The 27,421-nt window shown below is 56.7% G+C and overlaps 12 protein-coding genes across 12 annotated transcripts; 6 read left to right on the forward strand and 6 right to left on the reverse strand.

The window, feature by feature from the left end:
* The first annotated feature begins 135 nt into the window (after positions 1 to 135).
* BDY17DRAFT_284744 (transmembrane amino acid transporter protein-domain-containing protein) lies at positions 136 to 2,572 on the forward strand. Its single transcript, XM_033732099.1, has 2 exons — positions 136 to 2,245; positions 2,301 to 2,572. The coding sequence occupies exons 1-2, from the start codon at positions 197 to 199 to the stop codon at positions 2,475 to 2,477; spliced, it is 2,226 nt and encodes a 741-aa protein (XP_033587301.1). The 5' UTR covers positions 136 to 196; the 3' UTR covers positions 2,478 to 2,572.
* On the reverse strand, positions 2,573 to 4,171 carry BDY17DRAFT_302301 (chaperonin 10-like protein). Its single transcript, XM_033734382.1, has 4 exons — positions 3,837 to 4,171; positions 3,716 to 3,780; positions 2,759 to 3,667; positions 2,573 to 2,694 (listed from the first exon to the last, which is right to left on the reverse strand). The coding sequence occupies exons 1-4, from the start codon at positions 3,982 to 3,984 to the stop codon at positions 2,665 to 2,667; spliced, it is 1,152 nt and encodes a 383-aa protein (XP_033587302.1). The 5' UTR covers positions 3,985 to 4,171; the 3' UTR covers positions 2,573 to 2,664.
* Positions 4,172 to 5,478, forward strand: BDY17DRAFT_340725 (uncharacterized protein). Its single transcript, XM_033737982.1, has 3 exons — positions 4,172 to 4,902; positions 4,964 to 5,040; positions 5,095 to 5,478. Exons 1-3 carry the CDS (start codon positions 4,379 to 4,381, stop codon positions 5,457 to 5,459), a joined length of 966 nt encoding a protein of 321 aa, XP_033587303.1. The 5' UTR covers positions 4,172 to 4,378; the 3' UTR covers positions 5,460 to 5,478.
* On the reverse strand, positions 5,479 to 7,104 carry BDY17DRAFT_302305 (ATP-grasp domain-containing protein). Its single transcript, XM_033734383.1, has 5 exons — positions 6,942 to 7,104; positions 6,848 to 6,873; positions 6,719 to 6,791; positions 5,788 to 6,660; positions 5,479 to 5,737 (listed from the first exon to the last, which is right to left on the reverse strand). Exons 1-5 carry the CDS (start codon positions 7,048 to 7,050, stop codon positions 5,577 to 5,579), a joined length of 1,242 nt encoding a protein of 413 aa, XP_033587304.1. The 5' UTR covers positions 7,051 to 7,104; the 3' UTR covers positions 5,479 to 5,576.
* On the reverse strand, positions 7,017 to 9,305 carry BDY17DRAFT_199303 (succinate-CoA ligase). The gene is made up of 9 exons (XM_033730082.1): positions 8,688 to 9,305; positions 8,618 to 8,634; positions 8,440 to 8,556; positions 8,164 to 8,384; positions 8,083 to 8,099; positions 8,000 to 8,023; positions 7,826 to 7,942; positions 7,511 to 7,773; positions 7,017 to 7,458 (listed from the first exon to the last, which is right to left on the reverse strand). Exons 1-9 carry the CDS (start codon positions 8,851 to 8,853, stop codon positions 7,387 to 7,389), a joined length of 1,014 nt encoding a protein of 337 aa, XP_033587305.1. The 5' UTR covers positions 8,854 to 9,305; the 3' UTR covers positions 7,017 to 7,386.
* Positions 9,297 to 11,362, forward strand: BDY17DRAFT_232376 (fungal-specific transcription factor domain-containing protein; the record flags this gene model as incomplete). The annotated part of the gene is made up of 2 exons (XM_033730236.1): positions 9,297 to 9,369; positions 9,438 to 11,362. Coding segments are annotated over 2 exons (1,998 nt in total), but the record flags the coding sequence as incomplete, so codon positions are not given.
* A 207-nt stretch (positions 11,363 to 11,569) lies between these two features.
* Positions 11,570 to 14,697, reverse strand: BDY17DRAFT_199301 (uncharacterized protein). The gene is made up of 4 exons (XM_033730081.1): positions 13,039 to 14,697; positions 12,871 to 12,982; positions 12,384 to 12,814; positions 11,570 to 12,329 (listed from the first exon to the last, which is right to left on the reverse strand). The coding sequence occupies exons 1-4, from the start codon at positions 14,392 to 14,394 to the stop codon at positions 11,715 to 11,717; spliced, it is 2,514 nt and encodes an 837-aa protein (XP_033587307.1). The 5' UTR covers positions 14,395 to 14,697; the 3' UTR covers positions 11,570 to 11,714.
* Positions 14,698 to 15,138: 441 nt separating this feature from the next.
* BDY17DRAFT_302317 (uncharacterized protein) lies at positions 15,139 to 19,490 on the forward strand. The gene is made up of 2 exons (XM_033734384.1): positions 15,139 to 17,187; positions 17,235 to 19,490. The coding sequence occupies exons 1-2, from the start codon at positions 15,439 to 15,441 to the stop codon at positions 19,191 to 19,193; spliced, it is 3,708 nt and encodes a 1,235-aa protein (XP_033587308.1). The 5' UTR covers positions 15,139 to 15,438; the 3' UTR covers positions 19,194 to 19,490.
* Positions 19,491 to 20,197, forward strand: BDY17DRAFT_302319 (uncharacterized protein). The gene is made up of 2 exons (XM_033734385.1): positions 19,491 to 19,735; positions 19,805 to 20,197. The coding sequence occupies exons 1-2, from the start codon at positions 19,519 to 19,521 to the stop codon at positions 20,092 to 20,094; spliced, it is 507 nt and encodes a 168-aa protein (XP_033587309.1). The 5' UTR covers positions 19,491 to 19,518; the 3' UTR covers positions 20,095 to 20,197.
* BDY17DRAFT_302322 (TIM-barrel-protein domain-containing protein) lies at positions 20,198 to 21,267 on the reverse strand. Its single transcript, XM_033734386.1, has 3 exons — positions 21,072 to 21,267; positions 20,992 to 21,020; positions 20,198 to 20,929 (listed from the first exon to the last, which is right to left on the reverse strand). The coding sequence occupies exons 1-3, from the start codon at positions 21,157 to 21,159 to the stop codon at positions 20,210 to 20,212; spliced, it is 837 nt and encodes a 278-aa protein (XP_033587310.1). The 5' UTR covers positions 21,160 to 21,267; the 3' UTR covers positions 20,198 to 20,209.
* A 1-nt stretch (position 21,268) lies between these two features.
* Positions 21,269 to 22,783, forward strand: BDY17DRAFT_302323 (uncharacterized protein). Its single transcript, XM_033734387.1, has one exon. The coding sequence runs from the start codon at positions 21,419 to 21,421 to the stop codon at positions 22,697 to 22,699; it is 1,281 nt and encodes a 426-aa protein (XP_033587311.1). The 5' UTR covers positions 21,269 to 21,418; the 3' UTR covers positions 22,700 to 22,783.
* A 118-nt stretch (positions 22,784 to 22,901) lies between these two features.
* Positions 22,902 to 25,514, reverse strand: BDY17DRAFT_326621 (uncharacterized protein; the record flags this gene model as incomplete). The annotated part of the gene is made up of 2 exons (XM_033737543.1): positions 22,902 to 25,337; positions 25,392 to 25,514. 2 exons carry the CDS (start codon positions 25,512 to 25,514, stop codon positions 22,902 to 22,904), a joined length of 2,559 nt encoding a protein of 852 aa, XP_033587312.1.
* Between the last annotated feature and the right edge of the window lie 1,907 nt (positions 25,515 to 27,421).

Consider the following 27,421-nt stretch of genomic DNA (forward strand, 5'->3'; position numbering starts at 1 on the left):
CGACACGAAGCCTTCCGGCCAAAAGTCGTGGCCTCGCAGGCACCTGTACCAAACCGCGGCTAGTGTCGGATTAGGTAAACGACGTGCCTGCCATTGGCGAGCGGCTTTTCTGAACTGGAAATTTCCCAGTTTCAACGACACGCACTCTCTGCCATATGTAAATCTCTCGGCATCGACTCGGATCCTTCTGTAGGTCATGGCAGACGGCGAACGAAAGGCGTCCGCGGGCGCTCAGCCCGTCGCGGCCTCTCCTTCTGGCCGTGCCGCATCTTTCACGCCGCAATCCCCATCCCGGGCATCTGCAACAGCACGATTGGCAGCGCCCGTCTCGACCTCGCCAGCCAGCAGCTCGCAGATCCCAGCAGCACGACCCCAACACGGGACACCGCAACGACCTGCCACTCCTCTTGCGGGTGCCGCTCCCGGCTCTTTGCCTGGCCCTGGGGCCTCGTCATTGTCACAAGCCCTGAGTGCGTCGAATCATGCGAGAATCGCCAGCCAGTCCTACACGAGCCCTCTCGGACAGAGTCCACATGGCCAGGAAGAAATCGAAGTCCTAAGGCGGCATTTGGTGGGGCGCCCCGAGGCCGGATCGGAGCCGAGCTCTTACCGGAGACCAAGCCATCTGGAGCACGGCACCGATGCACCAAGCGCATCCATGGAGGACGGAGAGTTCTCCAGTCTGCAATTGCAAGGCGGGGACACCACTCGCCACATCTATCGTTATGCCGAGAAGCGTGAGCGCCAGCAGGCCGATGCACAGGACAGGGGCACGGGAAGGTTGAAGCGCAGCCTGAGTGCCACCTTGCCCAAGGACGACTCGGAGGCCGACAATATCCAAAACATCCAAGTCCCCGGCGGATTCAGACGCGAGCACCTCCGTCGAGCAGCCGCCTCCCCAGTTCGGCCCAGCATAAATGGCACGCATTACGGCGCAATCAACAGACGAGCTTATACTGAGCCGCCCCGACCAAACCCCCAATTCGTCACAAGCAATTTCATCGAGTTCCTGACACTATACGGCCACTTCGCGGGAGAAGAATTGGACGAGGATGACGAAGTGCTCGGCCCGGACGAATACTTCTCTTCTGATGCCGCTACAATGGAGGATGGCGATGATCAATCCGACGACGGCTGGGGTGAACAATCTGCCCTTCTCACGCCGGGCAGACGGAAACGGAAACGCAGAGTCCGCAATGCTGGCAAAGGCACGCCATTCGGTGCCGCTCTCCTTCTGCTCAAATCTTTCGTTGGCACAGGAGTTCTCTTCCTACCGCGCGCATTCTACAACGGCGGCATGCTCTTCTCCTTCCTCATCCTGATCGCCCTCGCGCTCCTCTCCTACTACTGTTTCATCATCCTCGTGGCAACGCGATTGAAGGTGCCGATGTCGTACGGCGACATGGGCGGCAAGATTTTCGGCCCTTATTTCCGCGGGCTCATCAATTTCAGCCTGATCCTCTCGCAGATCGGGTTCACCAGCGCCTACATTGTCTTTGTATCCGAGAACATCCAAGCCCTCATCCTCGCAGTCACCGATTGTAAGACGAGCATTGAGATCAAATGGGTCATTCTGGCGCAGGTGATTATCTTCCTGCCCATCAGCCTGTACCGCAACATCAACAACATTCAGAAAATGGCCCTACTCGCAGACCTGTTCATCTGCCTCGGTCTTATCTACCTTTACTACTACGACATCAAGACCATCGTCGACCGGCCTGGATTTGCGGACTTTGTCAACTTCAACCCGAACTCCTGGTCTCTGTTGATTGGCACGGCGATCTTCACCTTTGAAGGTGTCGGTCTGGTTATCCCGATCCAATCGGGCATGCGTGACCCTTCGAAATTCCCCGTGGTCCTGGCAAGCGTGACGGCCGTCATGAGCGTGATTTTCATCTCGATGGGCGCTCTTTCGTACGCAGCGTACGGCTCCAACACGAAGACCGTGGTAATCCTCAATATGCCGCAGGACGACAAGATTGTCAACGGAGTGCAATTCCTCTACTCCATCGCCATCCTCCTGTCCATACCATTGCAGATCTTCCCGGCCATTGAAATCACGAGTCAGCAGCTGTTCAGCAGAACCGGCAAGTACAACCCGTGGATCAAGTGGCAGAAGAACTGCTTCCGCTTCTTCATGGTTATCTTTTGCGCAGGCATCGCATGGGCTGGCGCAGATGACCTTGATAAGTTTGTGAGTTTGGTGGGGAGCTTTGCCTGTATTCCGCTGGTGTATATCTATCCCGTAAGTTGTCCCCCCGCCGAGTGTACGAGGGTGACCTGACTGACTAACTGTGCAGCCACTGATGCACTACCGTGTTCTCTCGACACGCCTTTGGCAAAAGGTGGCCGACTTTGCCCTCGTTGCGCTTGGGAGCATCATGATGATTTACACAACCGCGCTGACAGTGGAGAGCTGGGTGAAAGGGTCGAAAGACACCACGCCAGGCTACTGTGATGGCGTGCGAGGATTTTGATCCCTGCACGGCGAGATCATTGTAGGCATGTTGGTTGTAGCATGGGGTTGTGCTAAACATAGAACTAGACACCAGTCGCATCGTCACACCAGATGATCACGATGTAATGAGAATATAGTTGCGCAATATCTACCTAATATCTTCGAGACTTGGTGGTGCGGAAGATCTAATAACCCTTTCTCCGCTTTTAACCCCAATCGATCACGGGCTTCGTGACCTGGACATGGCATGGTTAGCTTCGATAGCCATTGAGGAGAGAGCGAGGTGAGGCCACGACTTACTGCACCCGTGTGAAGGTCGTGGATAGCATCGGCCAGCTTGTCGACAGGATACGTCTTGCAGATCTTCTCGATCGGGAAGTGGCCGTCCTGATGCAGTTGGATGAGCTTGGGGATGAAGTCTGACGGGTTGGAGTCGCCTTCGATCACGCCGATAAGCTTCTTGTTGTCCAGCAGGAACATGAGCGGGTCGATGGAGATTTTGGCGTCGGGCGGGGGCACGCCAACGACCGCTGCTGTGCCTTCGGGCTGCAGGCAGTCCACCATGGTCTGGATGACGGGCAATAGACCGGTGCAGTCGATGGTGTATTTTGCGCCTTTGCCATTCGTCAGTGCCTTGATGGCGGCGACGGTGTCGGGCTGCTCCTTCGAATTGACGACCGCCGTCGCGCCCAGTTCTTTGGCGAGCTGCAGTTTGGCGTCGACAATGTCCACAGCGATAATCTGGCCCGCTCCGATGTGTTTTGCGGCCATGAGCGCAGAGATGCCAACGGTGCCGATTCCGAAGATGACAAGAGACTCGTCCTTGGTCGGCTTCAGTACGTTCAGCACCGTGCCGGCCCCAGTCTGCACACCACAGCCAAAGGGCGCGTAAATGTCCATGCGGTCCGGGTTGGGGCATTTGACGACACACTTCTCGTTGACGACAGACATCTTGGAGAAAGAGGACTGGCCAAAGTACTGCGAGCGAACGGCCTCGCCATTGGGTCGGCGTGCAGGCGTGCTTCGATCGGAGAGTCTCACGGCGTTGTGGTTGACGAGGGCGTGAGTGTGGCAATACGCAGGGTGATCTCCCACGCACGCAGTACACGTTCCACAGTGGTTGAAGGAGAGGAGCGCAGCATCTCCGACCTTGAGCTCCTTGTTCTTCACATCTTTGCCGATTGCTCGGATGATGCCGGCACCCTCGTGCTGGTGCTGTCAGCAGGTGTGTCGCGTCGGAATAGCCGCCGCACTTACACCAAACACGGCGGGAAAATCACAGAGAGGCAGAAGGCCTTGTTGCAGTACGATATCCGTGTGGCCTGACATGCTTTAGCCATGCACACAAGAGGGATGCGTGGCAGATCCAACAACTTACAGATTCCACTGTACTTCATCTCAATGAGGACCTCATCGCCTCGCACTTCGTCAAGCACAATGGGCTGGAGCTTGAAGTCCGCCTTGGCTTCGTCGACCACCAGGGCGACTGTCTCGATGTTTTTAAACGACTCTACGCCCGCTGCCATTGTGTCGACCTTGATGGACTGCCGTGACTCTCGGGAAGCTCAAACACACAGCACAACGAAAATCAGGAAAGTCCGGCGCGGTGGGACGATATGGCTATAATGTGTCCAGCTCATGGTCTAGACCACCTCCCCCCTTCTCCACACCCTCGTGCCAATTCTTCTCGCGTGGCCGATGGGTCGCGGCAGATGTCGGATTTGTCCGCGCGCTGGTCGGTTCCTGCCTGCGTAAACACCAGGGAATTGATTGACGTAAGCTACCCCACGGGGCGCCGTGGGCAGGCCGAGGCTACCGTATTGAAGTTCGGCTATCTACTCCTCTCTGGACTTGAATGCCAGACACCGGCAGGGGAAACAACGACGCATACCCACCCTGGATTGATCACAACCACCCGCCATGTCTCGAATCTTCCGCAGGTTTGCCTCGTCAGCATCCGGCAGCTCGGCGGCGGACGCAGCCAAAGAGATCTTGCAGCGATATGGCGGCAAGCCCGTGTCCATTCGCGAACAATTAATCGACGCCAACCACGCCCGACTGCTCAGCGTCACCCTAGGCCGGAGGAATCTCCACGAAAAGGTATCTCTGGACATCGATGGCGCGCCCGTAGATGGCACGCCGCTGCCCCCCGGCTATCATTTCATCTACTTCACTCCGACCATGCATGAACAGGACCTGGGCATTGACGGGACGGATAAGACGCTCAACCCCCTGTCGCCATGGACCAGACGCATGTGGGCCGGTGGCTCAATGGAATGGACGCAGGACCCCAAGGAAATCCTCCGGATTGGACAGAAGGTCAAGGAGACCACGGAGATTACGTCGGCAGAGGAAAAGACGATGAGGAGTGGAGACTCGATGATTCTTGCCGGCCTCGTGAAGACGTATGAAAACGAGCACGGTGTTGCCTTGGTTGACCGCCGGTGCGTTGATCATCCTTGATGTCGCGAGTTGTAGAATTCGAAGCTAACGTGCTGCGCATAGAAACTGGGTCTTCCAAAAGGAACACACCGAAAGGAAGGAGCCACCGCCGAAGCCGCAAGAGAAACCTCTGCCTGAAGGTAAGATTACTCGAGCGGTTGGCAAGCAATAGCACCTAACAAGCAGTCTCCTAGGCACGTACTCCCGCGATTTTTGCCCATCGGATGTCACGCTGTTTAGGCTGTCGGGCTTGACCTTCAACGCGCACAAGATTCACTACTCCCTTCCATGGTGTCGGGAGGTCGAAGGGCATCGTAGTCTTGTTGTCCATGGGCCTTACGCCTTATTCGGAATGTTGGACCTATACCGAGACACACGCGCCAAGGACGACCCCGAACGCTTGCCCAAGTCGATTTCCTACCGAGCCATGACGCCTCTGTACGTCAATGAGCCGTTTAGAGTCATTCTGGAGCAAGACTCTGATGGTCAAGGCAAGTGGACAATCCAGAGCCATGACTCGTTTGGAAAAGTGGCGTCGAAAGGCACCATTACGGAGTAGATAGAATCTCATCGATGCTACCCTGATTTCGCAAGCTCGACTGCTTTCTTCGCCGCCTCCCCAAATTCCGCTTCTGAATGTAGCCCAAGCCCAGATTCTTCGACCTGAACGCGTCTGTCAGTGCGGCACAACGCTGAAGAGTAGGGAACTGCTTACCAATTTCAACCCTTCGGCGGAATTTGTCCCCTGCAATCTGACAACAATTGGCACGCGGAAGGAGCCCAATTCCTTCGCGGCACCAATGATAGACTCTGCAATCATATCACACCTGATGATGCCTTGTCCGGAGTCAGCGTAGCCCAGCTCCTGTCCCACGGCAAACACTCACCTCCGTAGATGTTGACAAGAATGCACTTCACCCTCTCGTCCCGCAAGATGATCTCGAAAGCCTTCTGCATCGTCTGCTGCGTGGCCTGGCCCCCGGCATCGAGGAAGTTGGCGCTGGAACCGCCGTGATAGGCGATTGCATCATTCGTGGCCATGGCCAGTCCGGCGCCATTTACCACGTTGCCAATGTTGCCGTCAAGTCGGATGTACACCAGATCGTACTCCTTGGCCTCCATCTCGGTCGACTGGTCTTGCTCAATGTCGTCCGAGTCTCGCAGTGCAAAGAGTTCCTTCTGACGTGGTGAGGCGGCATCGTCAAAGGAAAACTTGGCATCCAGGCAGGTGAAGTTTCCGTCGGAAGATCGGACGAGTGGGTTGATTTCGAGAAGTGTTGCATCTTTGGCGGTAAAGACTTTGTGCATACGGGTGAGGATGGTCTCCAGGTTTTTGGTCTCTTTCTCCGAGGTCTTCAGAGCGGACGAGAGACGCTTGACAAGGTCGGGGGTGATGCCCTGCGAGATACTGAAGTGGAAGGTGAGCAACTGATCGGGATGCTCCTTTGCCACCGTCTCAATGTCCATGCCGCCGGCCTTGGAGACGATGATGGCCGGGCTGTAGTTCTCCCGGTCAATGGTCATGGCGAGGTACCACTCATCGTCGTACTTGATCGTCTCGGCGACGTAGAGCTTGTTCACGCTCAGCCCTTTCTCATCGGTCTGCTTGGTGATGAGGCGATGGCCCAACATTTGAGCTGCAAGCTTCTCCGCCGAGCTTGCATCGTCGACAACTTGTATGCCGCCCTGCAACCCGCTGTCGAACCGGCCCTTCCCTCGGCCGCCCTTGAGCACTTGGCTTTTTACCACACATTTTCCGCCTTTGTTGTCAGTCAGATGGATGTAGGCAACCCATCAGCTGAGGGCTGTAAGACATACCAAGCTTCGTGACAGCATCTGCCACTTCTTTTGGTGTCCGGGCGAGTATTCCACGAGGCACAGGCACATCGTACTGTCTATCATTTAGAAGGAAGACCATGAGCAGCCAAAGCATTGGACTCCACACACCTCTTTGAGGAGATTTTGCGATTGATCTTGACGCGTGAAAACGGTACTCAGCTTCTGATCCTCGAGATGATCGAGTTCCACTCGCAATGCTTACATTCATGGAGACTGAGTTGCCGGACCTGACGTTGCGGCAGTCTCGACCGCTGCCGCTGCGTGAGTGCTCGAGCGCCTCTGATGAAGCTGGACGAAGGCGTCTGGAACATGTTTGCTCGTGACGGCCTTCGGCACCTCTCACTTCTCTGCGGATGCTGAATGCTGGACGTGACGCACCTCTGGAGATGATCACGGCGGTTATAAAAGCTACCCCGGGTTTTGCGATCGGTAAATCTTGCCTGCTCCAATGCCACGCCGTATGATCGTACTGCCGGTGTCGGCTGTACGAGGCACGGCTGCATTTCATGGAAGATCATTCTGACGCGTAGAGACAAGACGTGAAGAAGTTGATCAATGGATCGGCCCTTATTCTACCGCTGCAATTCGAGGATAGCATCAAAACGCACGCGAATGACATCGCCCCATCCTGCCATCGTACCCGTGCTTTACATATTCAAGAGCTTCTTCATCTCTGTCCCAATCAGGCCCGGGTGCGGTACGACGACCGCTCCAGCTGCCTATGTGTGTATCGTTAGTACGATCTCGTCAACGCACTGCTTGCAGACGCACCTCGAGTTCCTTTGCCTTCTTGTCGGCCGAGGCATCTCTCGGAGACAGCAACGCTCCTGCATGACCCATTGTCTTGCCTTCCGGCGCCGTCCTCCCCGAAACCATTGCAACGATCGGCTTGGGGTTCGACGTTCTCGCCCGGTACTCCCTGATGAACTCTGCCGCGTTCAGCTCGGCTTCCCCTCCAATCTCTCCGATGACAACGATGCCCTTGGTGGCCTCGTGGTCAATGAAGAGCTTGAGTCCATCGACTTGGGTGGTCCCTGACAGGCCCTCAGCTACATGTTCGTTGACGGAGGCGCTTTCTGCACTCACCAGGAAGCATGTCACCTCCCATACCCACGACAATGCTTTGTCCAAGGCCAGCTTTGGTAGTCGCTCCGACCGCTTCGTAGCTCAAAGTTCCGCTTTTAGACACAATTCCGATGATACCTGTACGATAGATTAGTAGTGCTCGAGTGTGAAGTCGTCGTTGTTGCGACAGCTCACCTTTCTTGTACTGCTTGTAAGGCACTTGGAACAATCACATTAGCTTCGCTCGGGCCACCATTCAGACAGGAAGAAAAGCGTACTGATCCCAATTCTGCATCTAATCGTAGAGACCGACGAGTCAGTAACTGTCTGGGTCCATGAACCAAGTCGCCAGGACTTACTGCTCAGGAGCAATGATGCCAGGGCAATTGGGCCCAATAAGTCGACTCTTGCTCTGCGTGCGCAAGATTTCCTGCACTCTAAGCATGTCGTGCACGGGAATATGCTCCGCCACCGACACAATCAGCGGCACCTCCGCTTCAATGGCTTCCTCGATGGCTTTGCCGGCGAGGAGAGCGGGGACGAAGACACTGGTGGCATGTGGCTTGACTTGCTCCATGGCCTTTGCCGTGTGAGAATCTGCTTGCGTGCGAAAGGACAAGTTCCGGAAGACGCACCTCTCGCACTGTGTTGAAGACCGGCAAACCAAGATGCTCGCTCCCGCCCTTCTTCGGGGTCACGCCCCCGACCACCTTCGTGCCGTATTCAATTGTATCTTGGGCATTTTTGGTTGCCTGGACTCGGAGTCAGTTCATGGACCGGTGCTGTACAGTGCCGTTGCACGCGTGGACCTACCGCCTTTCCGGTGAACCCTGCAGATTCTTAGTAACGGGTTGTGAGTTGTGACAGCCGGAGGTCTGCATACCTTGGTATATAACTCGCGTATTCGCGTCAATTCTGAGGTTCGAGATGGTGTCGTCGGTATAGGTTGCATAGCGACGTGCAGCAGAAGAGCAAAACGTGCGGCGTGAGACGGATGGATGGTCTTTAACGGCCGCAATGCTCGAGCGGATGGCTTTCAACGAGGCCATGCTTCTGATCCCTCGCTCAGCCAGGTATTGATGCGGTTAAGACTGCTGTGCAGCCGTGGCATTCGACACCCGTCGACAGCGTGTATTCTCTCCGCCACGGACAACGATACATCGACAAGCAATGTGCAGAGCTCCGCAACGTTCTTATCGCTTCGAACTGCCTTCACTGCGCTCGTAGGACTTCCGCGGCATAGGCTATGCCGCGTGGAGGCAATCGCTGGCTAATTGGCGCGCGGGCTCGCAGGCTTCAGGCCTGCAGGATGATGAAATTCGGTGGCCGCGTGCCGGGGCCGAGGTCGAAAACTCGACGTCAAAGGAGGGAGATAGGCTCTGCTTTCCGACCCTTTTCTCCGCCAGACCCTCCGAGCCTCCCAAGACGCCGACATACTCCTTCGGAAAGGCGGGGCGTTATGGAAGACAGCACCGAGTCTCGTCCCAGGCAACGCCAGCGTGCTCGACAAGCTTGTACCCAGTGTAACTCAAGACGAGTCAAATGTGACGTCGTGGAAAGGAATCGTTCGTTTTTCCCTCACTTTCCCCGCTCTCCTGGCACCGTCTCTTTCCTGCTGTCTAACGTGAAGCAGCGTGCAGCAATTGTGTCGCCTCTGCCGTGGCCTGCGAAACCCGTGAGAGCCGGCGAGGAAAGCATCCCCGGCCGACAAAGAAGCGAAGGGAGAGCGCCGCGCCTTCCTCCGGCGGCGCGGACGCTCTCGCCGCCTCACGCGTCCTCGCCTCGCTCCATCGGGATGGCGAGGGCTCGTCCAAGGAGGGCCCTTCGCCCCAGGGGCTCGGCCATGACGACCTCGAGTCCCACTCGAGTCAGGACCCGCGGTTGGATGAGGACAATGTCTTCCTCGGCGAGACGAACCTGCTGCGCTTCGTCTCCGACGGCACGCCGGCGTCCATGCATCCTGGGCCCGTGACTGCGGCCACAGCGCGTCTGAGATATCTTGTCCCCAGCTTCGCCAAGGCAGAGGCTTTGGTGCCGCAGTGGGAGTTTGATCGGCGGCGCGTCCGTCTGGATTATCTGCATGCCAACGGCGCCTTTTCCCTGCCCGTGCCGCACGTCACCGAGACCCTCCTGAAGGCCTACTTCGACCATTTCCATCCCTGCTTTGCCGTGGTGGACGAGGTGGACATCTGGGCACAGTACCGCAAAGGTGCCCTCTCGCCGTTGCTGCTCCAGGCCATGCTCTTCATTGGATCCCTGCACTGTGACGAGCCCATCCTGCAAGAGGTGGGATTCGACTCCCGCCATCGCGCCAAGTACGTCTTCTTCAACCGCGCCAAGGACATCTACGATGCCGAGTTTGAGCGCAAGAAAATCACCATCATCCAAGCGCTCTTTCTGATGAGCTTCTGGAGAGCCGGCGCGCTCTTGGAGAAGGACACGCGCCACTGGCTTGGCAGTGCCATCACCCTCGCTCAAACAAAGGCTCTCCATCGCTCTGCGGGCAAGGCGGAGACGCAGAACGCGAAGCTCAAGAGACGCATCTGGTGGTCGCTCTACACCCGCGACAGACAGTGCGCTGCCGCACTGGGCCTTCCTGATCGCGTGAGGGACGAAGACTGCGACTTTGAAGCGCTGGAAATCTCCGACTTCGACTTCGCTTTTGGTCCGGCGGTGCCCAAGCGGCAAGCAATGGAGTACGCAAACTATGCGCTGGTGATGGCACAGCTCGCGACGCAGCTGGGCCGCATCGTGCATTCTGGATACCTGCCGAACCAGGCGTTTAGTGATTCGCACACGGCACAGATGAAGGAGCAGCTGCTCGAACTGAAGCAGCGCTTGCCACCACCGAAGCAGCACGGCGATGCAATCAGCACCCAGTCTTCTTTCTTCTCCAACATGCTGCGCCTGGCCTACAACAACCTGCTCATCCTCCTCTATCGGCACGACTACGTGGTCAACGGGGAAGGCGGGCGCGAATCCGACGGCAACATCGTCCTCCAGACAGCCGCCGAGAATTCGCGAATCATCGAAGACATGCTCGCCGAGGGCAATCTCCATCACGGCCAGATTCACGTCATCACGAATCTCTTCAATACTCTTTGTATTCACACCGTCCATCTGCGACGTTCCGATGGCACGACCAAGACGGTCGCAGAGCACCGCGCGAAACTGTGCCTCCTCGGTCTTCAGGAGCTGCAGAAGACCTGGGAAGTCACCAACTGGGTGCTCAGCCTGTTTTTCGCCTACCTCGACAACTCTACCGCCGCGCGCCTAAGGTTGCAAGAGGACTCGCACCTGCTCAACACGGGGAGCTCGATTTCGAAAATCACCACGCCGGTCCTTCCGCAGGCGACGGGCTTCGAGATGCCGCGCAGGACGGGCCCGCCTATCGCCATTCCCGGGGGCGAAGTCATTCCTCAGCTCACCGACGACATGCAACTTGCGCCTGGATCCTGGGCCTGGACGAGTGAAGAGGCGAATCAATTCCTGTTTTCCCAGATCGAAGATCAATTCGCGTTTGGCGAGGGGGAGATGTTGGATTGGAGTCCAGAGGAGACGGCAACGATGCATCATGAGTTCTACCCACGGGACATGGAACAAAAGCAGCCTATGCCCTAGCCCGTGCTACTCGGGGCCAGCAGTCAGCTTTGCTATACATCGTGTAGCTCTGCAGTTATCGAAAAGTTCGTTTGGCGAAGACCAAAGTCATGAATCATGGCATCTCATCAAAAACATACGTCTCGTCGTTCTCAGTCGTTACGCGTAATCTCCAAACGTCTAGCCCGGCAGATTCAAAACGGTGAACAAGAAGCGCGCCACCAGCCGCGATGTGTAGCGAGATTGGTCGTCCGGCAAGCATTCCACAGTTCGCCGGCTTGCGAGATAGTCACCTGCAGAGCCCGTCAGTCTACATTTGGAGACCTTTTCTCTCCATCCACTTACGCTTCTCATCAACCAGGTCTCGTAACTGCTTGAGGAAATGATTCTCCGCCAGCCCTTCTAGTTTTGGAGTACCAGGACCAAAACTCCCATCCTCTACCCAGGTCTTGTCGCGATATTTGCATTGAAACAAATCAACGAGGAATTTGAACCGGCCATCGATTCGCTCGCACGCGCTGCTCGCTTCAACATAAGCCGGATGGGGCGCCATCTCTCCTCTTTGGATCTTCGCGTCCGCTTGGATTTGCAAAGTGCACTGTATCTCTTCCAAGACCATTGCAAAGCCAAGCATAGCGCAGAAGGACGCCAGCCAGGTGCTCTCCTTCAGGCCGCTGGAGAAGAAGACGCGGTGTTGCCATTTCAGCATGGCGCCGTAGATGGAGGTGCGGAGGATGGAGAAGAAGAACTTGAGTTGGCGATTCGCGAGGCGAGGCGAGGTGTGGCTTGTAAATTGCTTCGGGCGATCGGACAGCGTGACCTCTGCTAGAACACTGGGGAGGGTGTCTTCGACGATAGTAAGCGTGTGGCCCATTATATAGGTGATGATCATCATTCGGATGATGTTTTGCAGGACGTTCTTCAGCTACTCGCGCGTTAGTGTTGCTCATGAGTCGACGTGCTAGTTGTAAAGACTTACTTCGTCATCCTCGGTTTCCAGGTATAGGTTGCACATGAAGTGCAACAGGTTGGGCTGGAAGGCGGTCTCGTCCGATTGCGCATCGAATTCAAAGCAAGTCCAGCCGAGATCCCACAAGTATTCTTCCGTCATCAACTCGTCTAGGTAGTTGTCGACATGTGCCCTGTCCCCATCGTCCAGCGACATCAGGCCAAGCGGAGGCGAATACTTATACTCGCGCACCGAGACGCCGGTCTCGGGGTTTCGGAAATACTGATACTGGCCTAGAAGCTCTTGAGACTTGGGCTTGAACTCGTAGACCTGCCAGGCCAAGGCAGAACCGTAGCCACTGGTGAGGAATACTTGGATGGGATTGTCTCTATTCCATCCTCCCACCTCAGCGCCCACGGTATCCTCGATGGTCTGCCGCGCATGCATCATGGTCATCGTGGCTATTGCGGGGGGTCAGTCACGCAATATGCACGGCGCCATGGAAGAAGGGACTCACGTGGCAGAAAGTCACTGACAAATTCCTCCAGCTTTGATCGGTTACATGCAAAGTAGAGCTGACCCTTCTGGGCGCTCGCCACGCAACGTCCGCATGTGCGCTGGTCGTCGCACTAAAGTGGCAGTGAGTCGGGGCAAGAGACAACACACTCTTGGATGTCGAGCTCACCTCGTCCCTCTGCATCTTGCATCTCCAACACGCAACGGCACGACGCATCTTTGATATCTTCTGCCTGATTGGCTCTTCGAGCTTCTTTGCCCGCCCGCCTTTGCGACGCTGCACCGTCGTCTCTTGGGCAGTGTTTCTGGGCCCGGAAGGCGGTTTCGCTTTCAACAAGATGGGGTATCTGCGGCTGTTGGCACTGACGGCCGCGCCAGCCTGCGGTGGTTGTAGTGAGCGCTCCTGGCCCGAAGATTGTGTGATGGGTAGGGTAGCGGCTGTGGCGCCTGGCCGCAGTGTCTGTGGTTGCGACGGCCTTTTGCGAAGCCCGATAAACGAGCCAGTGTGTGGTATCCCGTTGGGCCCGAACTGTGGCGTAGGTGCGAACACTCGTGGCTGTAAAGTGGCAGACGCACCTGGTCGCTTGTTGTTTGTCTGTCTCGGTTGTACGTTCCAGTCTGATGAGATTGGGGGGATTTGATCACCCGTGATACTTTCGATATGAGTATGGCGCTGTGCGATCGAGCGCCAGGCTGCTACTTCATAGTGTAGCTCATGGTATTGCTGCACGAGGGCATGATTTTGCTGTCGCAGGAGCTCTTGGTAGTGTAGACTGGCGTGATTGGGCTGCGCGTCAGCATCGAGGGAAGCGTACGCAAACAGGTCGTGTGGAAGCGCGTGAAAGGCTGCAGGGCGCTCATAGACTTCCGACGCATAGAGATTGCCAAAACCCCCAGCCTCGACGAGCGAGTTGTTTAGGTAACTGTTGAGCTCGTCTGCTGTTGCATAAGCAGCGGTGGGCGGAGCTTGTAAGCTGTTGGAAAGGTCACGAAGCTGATCGGCATGACCATTCCCACAGTCAAGGTCCGAGGGAGCAGCGGTCAAGCTTCTCGGAGTAGACGAGGCAAGAGGCACGAGGGAAGAGGCGTGCGAAGCTCCAGGGCTGCCCAGAGGAGGCGAACCATTCACCGGTGCAGCGGGCACACCAATCGGACCTGGAGAGAAAGGGAAAGAACCTCCCGCACGCGCTGCACCGTTCCAGCTGGAGGCAGGACTGGTGCCGGAGAATTCGGACGAATCCCCTGGTCTTTCGAGCGAGTAGTACCAATCATTGTTGCCGCACGGACGAGGGCTTGGGGGTGAGAAGGACGGCGAGTTTCTGGAGGCGGAAGACGGACCGGCAGTTGCATCCGCGGATGGCGGGTCTACCATACACCAGTCGAGTGGTGAAGCATGGTGATGGGCGTTGTCACACAGCTCCATCATAGCCAGGTCTTCAAGAGTTGGGATGTTGTTGGCATCGAAGGGGAAGTGATCATAACCTAAAGGATGCGCCGGGCCCGCGAACGAGACGATGGTCGCCATTTTGAGTCTTGTGACCAATGCTTTTGTTAGAAGGTGCAGGGAGCGGGGATTGCCACGGATTCGCGCGTGCTGAGGCAAGAAGATGCAGCTTCGTCCGGGCACACACCGGTCAGGCGGACCGCGGGCAGTGCAGGGCCGACCGGTCAATGGAATGATAAGCTTGGAGAATGTCGGCGGAAAGGTGCACGCCCGTGCCAGGGAGACGGGCACTTGAGCGGGGGCCGCATGTCAATTTGAACGAGAAGCGGACGAGGAAAACCGCGAGAATAGTGGCAATTGATGTAGAAAAAAGATACCATGATGCGACGAGAGGTGAAGGGGCCAGGATGAGAAGGGAGGGAGCTTCGAGGTGCATTAGCCGCAACTTACAGCGGAGGCGCGCGAGGCACGCCGATACGGCACGAGCGAGTTATTGGCTGCTTCTCTGCCAATGGAAGCTTGACGTCCTCGGGGGCCGTTGCGGAGGGAATGGATGGATGATGACAAGGCGGACTGTATGTTGATGGTTCGCAGAGCGGCGTCGGCGTGCCATCACGTGCCGTCCCTGCCGTCCTTGCCTCGTCTGCCATCTCGTCTCTCTGTGCGGAAGGTTGTGCATCTTGGTTGATGTGGGTTGATGTGGGTTTGGTCAGATCTGCTCCGTCCAGTCCGTGCGTGTTTCGAAATGGGGCATTTGCTCCTCGACTGACGTCTTGTTCCTCTCCCGACGGGAAGGAAGGCCCCACCTGTCATGGACCAACCCCAGCTCCTTCCTCGTCACACCCGACAGACTTGGCCCGTCGCTGCTCAAAAGTTGTAGGCCATGACGCGTCGCACCGTACCTGGCAGCTGCTTTCCACTTCAGCTACTGTCATTTTCATGAATTCATCAACGACATTCACCTTCTTGTTCCCTTGACCTGTCGCATTGCATCATCCAAGCAGAAGGTGGCGAGCACCAGCCGAGACACCTTCACTGTCCAGCTTCCTGGTGCGAACAACGATAACCACAATGCCACTCACGACTTGATTACGCTCCACAAGCAATCCCACCCTCCCTTCCACCATGTCCGGACACGAGGACACCGAGGAGACTCGGCGGCAGAAAGCTCCATACACCGGCCACCATCCCATCCCCACCATCAAGGGCTTCCGGCAGGAGAAGGAGGCGCGGCAGGCCGAGGCACGCGACTACGGCGGAGATCAAGACAACAATTCGACGAAGAATGTTGCCAATCGCTTCATGTCCCCGGCGCAAGGACAGAGTGGAGACGGGAAAGACCAGTCGACCACAAACGATACCCAGCAATCTGCGGGAGCTACACAAGACGGCGATGCCAACGACGAGAACACCGCGCCAGCTGTCGACACATCCGAAGCACAGACATCTGCGCAAGACCCGGGCACACGCAGGAAGGCGCTCAAGAACCGCAAGGATGAGCGGGCGGAGCGTGAGGTCACCGACCCCGTTACCCATCTGCCCGTCATCATCCACGACATGACCTCCCAGGCCCTCAAAGAGGTGCCGCAGAACGAAGAGCCTCCCGGCACTACCAATCGCACGTCAACTGGTCTGAGCAACAAGAAAAAGACCACCAAACAGCTCCACCGCGAGTTGAAAGGGATGCAAGAGAGCCATGCGTCCATGCAGAATTTGTTTCCCCCTCCCGACTTTGACGAAATGAAGCAAGAGCTCGCAGACGTCTACAAAAAGGGCATCACCATCTCCGTGGCCGGCATCTCGTCGGTTTTGCTCGTGGCGTTCGGCTTTGAACGATTCATGAGCATCTACATCTTCTCCGACGACTCGCCCCGAGCATTGGTCATCTTCACCATCTGGATCTGGCCGACGATCATCGCTCTCGCCACAGTCTGGGCACTCGTTGTCGGCATGCGGCAATGGATGGGCAAGCGCATCGAATCCGTCTGGGACGCGGGCGTCTGGGATGCGGAAGCAACATCGAAAGACAGCAGCGACCCCCACGATACCGAGACGGTGGCCTGGCTGAATTCGCTCCTTGGTGCGGTATGGCCTCTGGTCAATCCCGACCTCTTCACGAGCCTGGCCGACACGCTGGAAGATGTCATGCAAGCTTCCCTCCCCAAAGTCGTGGAGATGGTCAGTGTCGATGATGTGGGCCAGGGCAGCGAGGCTGTTCGCATCCTCGGCATTCGTTGGCTCCCCACTGGCGCAGCAGCACGCTCCGTTACTGAGGACGGCCAGTTGAAGGATCCTGGCGATGACAACCAGTCAAATGACCGCAAGGTCCCTGGCCAAGGTTCGGTAGAGAGTCAGGACTCAGGCGATTCGAAAGACCAAGGCGATTCGAAAGGCCAAGACGCGAGTCAAAACGCCAACGACGGCTCCCAGCAACAAGTCGCAGAGGGCTTAGAGGCCGAGGAAGGCGATTTCGTGAACATGGAAGTAGCTTTCGCGTATCGCGCAAGGTCGCAGAAGAAGAGCCTCAAAGACCGCGCTCAAGACCTGCACCTCTACATGGCCTTCTACCTCCCCGGCAGTCTGAAAGTGCCAGTCTGGGTCGACCTTCGTGGCGTGGTAGGCACGGTGCGCATGAGGCTTCAGCTCTGCCCCGATCCGCCCTTCTTCTCCCTTTGCACAATCACGTTCCTCGGCCAGCCCAAGGTCGACCTACGGTGTACGCCACTCAGCAGGCATGCGCTGAACATCATGGACGTCCCACTCATCTCCAATTTCGTGCAAAGTTCGGTCGATGCTGCCATGGCGCAGTATGTGGCGCCGAAGAGTTTGAACCTCGACCTTCAAGACATGTTGGCTGGAGAAGACTATAAAAAGGTATGTCTTTGGGCTGGTCGGGTGCGCTGTTGCTAACTCATGTACAGGATACTGTTGCACGTGGAGTCTTGGTTGTGCACGTCAAACGTGGTTACGATTTCAAAGAAGGCGACCCGGGCATTCCTTTGATACGAAGCGGTTCTTCAGATCCTTACGTCTCTGTGGGATGGGCGAAATTCGGTAAGCCGCTGTGGTCCACGCGGTTGCTGCTAAACGAGATGGAGCCTTGGTGGGATGAGACGGCCTACATCCTCGTTACACCTGAAGAACTGAACGTGAGAGAGCGACTGCGGCTCCAGCTATGGGACTCGGATCGTATGACCGCGGATGATGACCTTGGTCGAATTGAGGTCGACCTGAAGGAGGTGATGACGAATTCGGAATCCAATGGGCGCATGTGGAATCGGTCGGATGGGTTCCGCGCGCTCAAAGCCGGGGAGAGCATGCCCGGCAAGCTTGAATGGAGCATCGGATACTTCTCCAAGACTCGAATCACCGACCGCGAGCTGAAACGCCAGACTTTCGATTCATCGGTCCAAACGACGGAGCAGCTGAAGGAGAAGGTCGACTACATCTGCCAGCGAAAGCTCCGAGAGGCAAGCGTGAAGGAGGGACGACATAAGAAAGACGCAGACGAACTTGAGCAGCAAAAGGCGCAGGAATACAAACGCATCCAGGACGCCATGATCATCTCGGCCCCGCCGCCCGACGACTATCCAAGTGGGGTGTTGAGTATTGTGATTCACCAGATCACTGGCCTTGAGCTGCAGAAGCTCAATAAGACGGATGCGGACAAGGACGCGGAGGCTGATGATGAAGCAGAGGAAGGGGAAGATCTCCCTTCGGCCTACTGTACCATCATCCTCAACCACAGCAAGATCTTCAAGACGCGGACGAAGCCGAAGAACGCAAGACCATTCTACAACGCCGGCACTGAACGATTCGTCAGCGACTGGAGGAGTGCGGAGGTCTACATCGCCGTGCGGGATGCGCGCGCGAAGGAGGATGACGCGCTGCTGGGGATTGTGCATCTCCCGCTCAGCGACGTGTTCAAAAATCGTTCTCAAACCAACGGGTTCTACCCCATCGCCGGCGGTGTCGGGTTTGGACGCATTCGTGTATCCATGGTGTGGCGAAGCGTACAATGGCAAGCGCCGGCGGAGGCAATCGGATGGAATTGCGGGACGCTCGAGGTCCAGCCGTCAGTCGCTTTCGGAGACGTGCCTGAGACTCTGCGGACGGCCAAGCTGAAGTTCCACACGGATTTGGGCAGCGGCAAGTTCTACCCGGGCAAGACCGAGGAGGGCTGGCATGCGAAGCGCGAGCGCAGCCTGAAACTGCCGGTACGCCAGCGCTACAGCTCTTGCCTGGCCATACAATTCCGACACAACAAAACACTCGGTGCTAGCACTGCGGCATTTGCCATCCTCTGGCTGAAAGATGTAAGGGACGAGGAAAAGCAGGAAATCCAGCTTTCCGTGTGGAAAGGGGATTATGAGCGCGCTCAAAAGAACGCGCTGCCGGAGCCGGGGGAGAAGCTGGGCTCGATTACTCTGAAGCTGAAGTTTTGGGAAGGGCTTGGTTCGGCTCATTCGAAGTGGGCGAGCAAGAATGAGAATATGAAGGAAGTGAAGGAAGTGCTGGACGTGGCTCGCGACAATTACGAGACGAAAGCGCAAGAAGAGAAAGCGGGCATCATAGAGGCCGATGATGATGCGACGGACGACGGCAGCGATTTGAGCGACAGCTCTGATGACAGCGACGACGACGACGACGATGATGACGATGGAAAGGAAACCAAAGACGGCAAGAAGGGGCTGGTCAGGAAGGCGACTGATCTGAAGGAGCATCACAAGAACCTCAATCGGCAAAATCGTGGCATGATGCAATGGCGTCTGCCACGGACGGCCAAGTGGGCTATGGGCAAGGCGGAGAAACTCGAGTCGAAAGTGGAGGGCCTCTTTGAGCATCACACGCGCGAGCCTGATGTCGAGACGGAGGTTTGAGTGGATGACTTGTTGGCTAAAAGTCGGTTGTCTCTTGATCAAATACGAGTGAAATGCAGTACGAGAGTGATACTGCTGCTTCCACGATAACAGTGCCCGGAGAGATACCGCGGTACAAGGCTGCAGCGCCATCGAATACGAGGCACACCACACCAGGACGGGTTAGCAGAGGCCGGGGCAAGCGGGTCCACTTGGTCCAGACGCGGCAAGGGCGGGGCTAAGCTCGGGGCTAGCGTCTTCTACCGCGACTGGAGCCTTTGGGTTGCGACCTCCTCTCCCCTTCCTCCTCCCTCGACCCTTCAACCCACCTTCCACCGCCGCAAACATGCGCCTCCTCTCCACCCTCGCCCTCTCGCTGCTTGCGAGCCTCGTCGGCGCCATCAGCGTCCCCGGCCTCCCCAAGTGCGCGGGCGCTTGCGTGGATCCGTCGAGGTTGGACGGATGCCAGTTGCTCCAGGTGAAATGCATCTGCACCAACAAGGCCCTGCTGGCCAACTTGTCGTGCTGTCTTTCGGTCAACTGTTCTCCGGCAGATCAGGCGGGTACGTTATATCTGTTGGCAAGCCTGGGCACCATTGCCCGAGCATTGGACTGATCACGGAACATTGTAGAAGCGATTCAGTTCGCCGACGCCATCTGCAAGAGCGCGCAGGTCACCGGTCTTCCTACTAGCGCCTCGTGTGCGCCGGGCATCACCTACACTCCCTCCTCAACTGGCACCTCGACCGGATCCTCGACCGGCACTGCCAGCGCTGCCACCACCTCCTCTGCCGCCACTACCTCCGCCAGCAGTAGCTCGGCCACCGCCGCAAGCACTTCGAGCGCCAACGCGGCTGTTGGGGGAAGCATCGGAGGCTCGGAGCTGGGCTGGCTCGTTGCAGGCCTTGCAGCCGTGTTGTGATTGTGGTCAGGGAAAGCCTGAAGCAAGATGCAGAACAGCGAGGGAGAGACAATGTTGGATGTTTCAATAAGCGCGGTTGATATTTGCGAATGCAATGCAAAAGCTCGAATCTCGTTTACCGCATGGCAATGCCCTTGAATTTCTTGGTGATGCCCGTGATGGCCTCCTCCACCGGCAGCCGCTCCATGCTCGACGCCCCGAAGAAGCCTTGCACGCCTTTGCACCGCTCGAGGACAAACGTAGCGTCCTCGGGCTTCGCAATCGGGCCTCCATGGCACAGGATGATGATGTCCTCGCGCACCTTGACAGCGGCATCTCGAATTGCTTGAATCTCCTTCACACAGTCCTCCAGACTTTTCCCCGACTTCGCGCCTATCGACCCCGACGAGGTCAAGCCCATGTGAGCAACGAGCACATCCGCCCCAGCCTCTGTCATCTTGACTGCTTCTTCGGGGTTGAAGACGTAAGGGGTGGTCAGCAGGCCCATCTCGCTCGCCGTCTTGATCATGTCCACCTCTACATCATACCCCATGTCCGTCTCCTCCAAGTTCGCGCGAAATGTGCCATCAATCAGGCCGACCGTGGGGAAGTTCTGCACCCCCGCAAACCCCAGGTCTTTCAATTGCTTCAGAAAGCGCGGCATGTCTCTAAAGGGGTCGGTGCCGCAGACGCCTGCTATGACTGGCGTGTGCTTGACCACCGGGATGACCTCGGCCGCCATCTCTACCACGACATCATTGGCGTTGCTGTACGGCATGAGGCCGGCTAATGAGCCTCTACCGGCCATCCTGAAGCGTCCCGAGTTGTAGATGATGATCATGTCGCCTCCGCCGGCCTGGAAACGGTGCAGTCAGTACACGAGGCTGGATGTTGGCAAAGTTATGCAAGCCCGCTGACCTCGATGAACTTTGCACTCAGTCCAATGCCTTCTTCAAGTCAGCCTGGTAAAGAGATCGCCAAAAAGGTGCATAGTGTACCTGCTCCCGCTCCGACAATGGGCTTGCCATTCTTAATCTGCTCTCGAAAGCCATCCAGGATCTCTTTGCGGTCCGTCGGCGGCGCCATCCTGCCGGGCGAGAGAATTGACTACGTTGCGGAAAGCCTGTCTGTCCTGGTGGTGATGCTTTATGGCCCCTCTAATCGATATGAGGTTTTGGTTTCAGTACATTGAGAATTGATGCCATGAATGGCCTTGACGTAACTTCTAGGCCCGTTCCATCTTTCCTCTCCCCACAATCCCCACATCTCCACCTCCGCCACCGAAGACTTCAGCTTTCCCAGCGACAACACTGCATTATTTGTCCCTCGGACATCTGGTGGCAAGATGCCGAATATCGTCATTATTGGGACGTGTGACACCAAGTTACAAGAGCTGCTTTATCTGCGTTCTCAGATTCTCGGCCATGCTGGAGTCGAGTCGAAAGTTACCCTGGTCGATGCCGGTCGCTCACCAACCAAGCACGAGTCGATCACCGTTTCTCAGGACACTCTCACGTCCGAGTATGCTCCGAAGGACAGTCGACAGGATGTTGCGAGTGCACAGCGAGGCGATGTCATCAACTACATGATCAAATGCGCATCCAATTGGCTTAAGCAGACGTACGAGGCAGGGCTGGGCAACCCTGACGTAGCCATCCACGGCATCATCAGCGCAGGTGGCACGGGCAACACCTCTCTGGCCTCTGGAGTTATGCGAGCCGTCCTTCCAATCGGCTTTCCCAAACTAGTCGTCAGCACCAATGCATCCGCAGACGTCAGCCCCGTGGTGGGCGAGACGGATATCTGCATGATGCCCTCCATCGTTGATATTGCCGGCAGCAATCAACTTTTGCACCGTATCCTCTCCAACGCTGCGGGTGCAATAGTTGGCATGAGTCAAGCATACGAACACAGCCTGACCTCTCGACCCACTGGCAGTCAGGCCCAGCAGAAAAGGCGAGTAGGTCTGTCAATGTTTGGAGTGACCACGCCCGCGGTCGATAAGATTCGCCAGTACCTCGAGGACAACTACCCTATCGAATGTTACATCTTCCACATGACCGGCACAGGAGGCAGAGCACTGGAACGTCTCGTTGCAGAGGGAGGTCTCGACGCCGTCTGCGACGTTACCACCACCGAGCTGTGCGACTATCAATGCGGCGGAGTCATGAGCGCCGGCCCAGACCGTCTTCAAGCCGCACTGCAAGCCGGGATCCCCTACATTATTTCTTGCGGAGCTTTGGACATGTGCAACTTCGGCCCAAAATCCACCGTGCCGGACAAATATCAGTCGCGCAAGCTCTACGAGCACAATCCAACAGTCACATTAATGCGTACGAATTCAGAAGAGAGCAAAGCAATTGCCGAGTTCATGGTGGAGAAGCTCAAGCGATACACAAGAGACAAGAGCAAAGTGCAGGTCATTTTACCCCTTGGCGGCGTGTCCGTCATTGCGACTCCTGACGCCCCATTCTACGATGCCGATGCCGATGCCGCGCTCTTTTCGACATTGAGCGATGGGTTGGAAGGGTCGGGTTTTGAAGTTGTGAGGGATGACCGCGCCATCAACGATGAGGGATTTGCGATCGATGCTGCGAAGCGGCTGGCCAGTCTGATGGGAATATGAGACTGCTGTATCGCATCGGTTGGTTGAACCACAGATCGATGATTGGAGATATTGCAAACGATGTAAGACGTAGCATCATGAAGTAACTGTCTCCTCCGTCCAAACAATATCCCTTGCTTTCCTTCCCTAGGTATCATCCATCCCAAACACCTCGCTAAATGTCGTCCTAACGAAAATTAATTACCCAAAAGACAAAGAAAAATCACCACACATTAGTCTCCCCCAAGACAATTCCATAATTCGAAAGAGCCTGAATGGCGGTGGACCCGCAAGTCCGCTTTGCCATAGCCTCATCGATATCCGCCGCCTGAACAGGCCATGCGGCATACTCCGAGCTCGCGTTGCTAGCATAACTCGCGTTGCTCGCAATGCTTGGCTTCTTCGTATGTGAGCGCCGCTGCTTCGACGCAGCTGTCATCCCCTTGGGCATGTAAGTCCCGCCGTTGACGCCCGAGACGCTGGCTGGCTTGGGTTCATATACCAGTCGCTGATCTTTGGGCGGTCGTGGTTCCTCGACCATTTTGGACAAGCTTGAGCCGCTATCTCGTCGACTGCTCTCCAGAGAGGAGGGCTCGGTAGGCGTACTTGCATCGTCGACTTCGTAGAGCGAAGACCGGTTCGAGCCCCTGCTGCTACCCGCGGGGCTTTCGCTTTCCTCTTCGCTTTCCCCTTCACTTTCGCTATCGAGGAAGCTTGTCACGGCATCATCGGCGCTGTTAGGTGATTCGTGTGTCCCGAGCGAGTCTCGATTCACGATCGACTCACCACCAGATGCAACGAATCCGAAGTCGAACTCCTGAAACGCATTCTTCGCTGCTGCACCCGTCTGCTCAGATGGCGAAACTGCCAGTCTTTGAAGTGCCTCCTGCTGCGCTTTCAGAACGTCGTCGTAGTCTTCGATGACAACCTGGCAGAATGTAGAGCTTTGCTGGGCTTCGGCAGTCAGGCTCGCTCGGCGACTGCTGTGGCGTCTGGTTAGACTGCCCACTACCGATCGCTGAATGGCATTAACAGATGAGTGCATGCTGGACCGGATGGAAGCCGTCCTTTTGAGAGGGTTCGTCAGGGATTGCAGACTAGCGGCAGAATCACGTCGGGAAAGGTTGGCAGCGGCAAAGAAATCCTGTGCGGACTCGGCCTCGCAATCGGGGTGAATGGAGATTCTTGACGAGTTGCCCTCCAGAGCAGCAAGGGCGTCCGGAACCAGGATCTTCTCGTTCGATCGCTGCTTCGCGAGAATGGCACTCTCTCTCGTGAGCGGAGTGGCGCTATCGTCCCAAGCCGGAGCGCCCAGGGTCAGAACGCAGAGAGGATACGAAGCCGTCTCCGCGTCTCTGACTTCGGCAGGCCCGTCAACGATACTTTTGAGCATCTGTAGCACGCCATAGATCAGGAGCCATCGAACCTTTCGAGCCTCGGCGACATCGAGTTTGGTACCAGAGGCTTCGCGCTGTCTCTCAAAGCGCTGGTATTCTCGGATCAGGGGTGACAACATTGCCTTAGACCCCAGCCCGTTGGTCGCAGTTGCGAGCAACTCCTTCGTTGTCACCACTTGTTCGCGGGCGGAACCCGTCCTCGGCAGCGATAGAGTTCGCATTCCTCTGGTGGGTGTCCTCACCTTGACGGGCATTTGAGGCAGCAACGGAAGGGGATGAGGAAGCGATGGATAGCCATGCTGGACATCGAAGTACTGTAAGTTTTGCACAACGCAAAAGCCGCCGGTGAAGCCTTTGCTGTTGATCCCGTCCGATGACGATGCGGTGTCTGCGAGGTAGTCGTAGAGGTTTTGGAAGTCGTTCTTCATGCTTGCCCAGGGCCGTTTGTTCCACGGGTTCGTTGCTCGCGGAGGAAAGTATCCAAACCTGTTGACATAGAAAGCATGCAAGAAGCTTCGAAACAGGTCGAGATGATCCCTCAGCGGCCGGGAAAGGCCGACACGGCTTGCGCTGAGTTCGTCCTCAAGGAAGGAGCCGACGGCTTTGACAACTCGCGCAATATGTAAGTCCATCTCCAGGGACGCTCGCATTATCAAAGCAGCGATGGTGTGGCTCAGCCCAATGTACTCGGGACTAAGATCGAGCCGCTCGCGCATGCCAACGCAATGGACAAATGAGTCGATCCATATGTCGCGGATGCGGGCGTCGTCGGCCAGTTTCAAGCAAGCTAGTGCATGCTCTGGGTTCTCGGTATAGTCGAGATAGCCTTGCTTTTCCAAGAATGCGGTGAAATCGGCGGGACGGGTAGGTATTTGCCAATCTTGGAGGCGCCTCCACAAGTTGATCAGAGCCACGCTCAACTTCTCGCCGACCACTGGACGTCCCGTGGCATAGGCCAGTAGGTTGCGCGTGGTAAGGTGGTAGGAGAAGGCTTGGTCCTTCGTCAAGCCCGGCGGGGCGGGGATGTACAGCTCGTACTTTGCATCTTCGCGATTGGACTCGTTTTGAAGAAGGACATATTTCTGCCCAGGATCGTAATTGTCGAGTGCCGGTCGAAGGTACAAGCAGCTTTTCATGAGATAGCGGCTTTGCAGCTTTTCCACAGCATCGAGAGGTATCTTCAAACTTGCGCCTCGCTGGGACGCGCTGTGCCCATAGAAATAGACGAAGCAGTCTGCATCGTCAAACCAGAGCCGTGAGTCCTTGAAAGGCGTCAGCAACAAATTTAGCCCGTGCAAAGGGGAGTGGAGCATCACCCTGCGTAATCCATCCCAATCGCTCGTCTTTCTTGCGGTTCCATCGAAATGCCTAATCTTCGTACTCCCTCCTCTCGCCGGGAGTCGCGGCGCGTCGTCCATGGATGTGGCAGTTTGCGGCATCTCTGGGCCTCCCATCTACATTGATGCGTAATCTTGAGAGCCGCACGGCGCTCGTGTTTGGAGGAAGGGGGAGGTGGTTGGGGCGCGAAGCGTAAGGCCAGCGCGCGCCAAGTGGAACGGTCAGGCTGCGCTTGCAGAGAGTTAATGGGTTCGGCCCCTCACGCCTGTGCTCTGTCGACCTTCAAGCACCACTGGCACTGCAGTGAGAGTGTAGTTCGACGGCAATGCCTGCGGTGATGTAGGCCACCTTCAAAAAAGGTTGTGAACATTCGGTCTGGACATTGGTGGCCGGAGCAGCAAGCAATTAAAACAAAGATCCCGATGGTGCAGTTGTCATCATGCAGTCCAAGCGTGGCGCCTCTCGGGCGGTTATTCGTTGTCTAGAAAACGCCACGACGAACCCTATCAGCGGCTAGATGACTGACGCGCAGTGTCCAGGCGGCCGGCAGACCCGACAAGCCGCTAGACAACCGAGCAGCGTTGCATATTCCTAATTCACACGAGTGCCGGGCCCCATCACGGATAGCGCTCGACCTGCGTGATAACACGACGGCCAATTGTGCCCTCGGAAACAGCGCGAGAAGGTGACGTCGTGCAGGACATGGGGGAGCCGGCGTGCAGCGCCGGAGCTCACAAGCAGGGCGGCAGGCTGTTGGATCGCCACACCGACAGGAGATCTGCATCCGGGGCCGAGTGTGAGACAGGACAGATCATCGCCGCACCCCGCCCCGATCGAGCTTGCACCCTTGCGGAGCGTGTTTGCTCCGATAGCAGCAGCCCCTGTAGCACAGCGTTGTCCATAAGGATTCCCCTCTTTGCCTCTGCGGACTCTCAAAGAGGCATGCGCACCTTATTCACGCTGGACCATAAGGGCTTCCACCCTTTCACGTGCCTGACAAGCTCGCGAGCGTGCAGAAAGGCTAGGTAACACTCGCCGCCACGTCCGTCTAGAACGAGAACCCTGGCAACAAGTTCTGGAACGCAAATCTCTGGTCAGGCCACACTGCACGTGGCTACAAGTAGCCTCGCGAATAAGCGAACATTGCATCCTCGCGCCTGAAGTGGCTCGACATTCGAGAAGGTTGCCCAGTGTCTCAGCCTGTGGCGGAAAGACCGACACCCGGCCGGAGCATGAGCGTGCGTTTTGTGCGTTTGTTGAGAGGGACCCCTGCGCACGTTGGCGCTGCGTGGTTGCGGGGATTATCGCAGAGGGCATCGGAAGATTGCGAAGCTTAAACTGCATCTCATCTCTGATCGCACGGCTGGATTGGCCGGTCCACTCTTCTTTGTGGCTGCAAGCTTGCTTCCCTCCGGGGTTGATGGCAGGGTCTGCGTCCTTGAGTCGTGTTTGCTGCTAGCTCTTGGCGCCCTTGGCCGAGAGCCTTCTCAGCTGTGGGATGGAACGCCTCCCACGTCGTCCGCAGGAACGTGATGGTAAGATGGCTGCACTCTTTGGGCATCCATTTCTTGCCCTCGTGGGGTTGGAGATCTCTACTCAATGACACTCTTCGGCCATAGCAGAAACGACAGCTCCAGCCTTGGCAAGCAGCGACAGGAACGCCGAGCGTCATGGGTCATCGAAGTCTAGTCTGCCATGCAAAGGCGTCACGAGAGCCTTCGAGTCTCGCGTATCAAGCGAATCCCTGCAGGCTCTCGAACACCTTGGCTGCCTTGAACGACGTCCTGTGGAGCAATGGGCGCACAATGTTAGCAATCATTGCTGACCGCCTCAGAATTGTTCGTTTCACAAGAGATCAGAAGCGGGAAAGAACAGCTTAGAGCAAAGACTCTGTACATGCAATCTGACTTGCCGTCAGGGTTCAGAAGTACGTATCTGCGCAACGAGGCTGTCAATTGGCGGAATTCGTCGGAGACGTCCCGGGCGGCAGACATTCCGATGCCAGCTT

This window comes from Neohortaea acidophila (assembly GCF_010093505.1).
Source record: "Neohortaea acidophila strain CBS 113389 unplaced genomic scaffold BDY17scaffold_9, whole genome shotgun sequence".
Taxonomy (NCBI): Eukaryota; Fungi; Ascomycota; class Dothideomycetes; order Mycosphaerellales; family Teratosphaeriaceae; genus Neohortaea; species Neohortaea acidophila.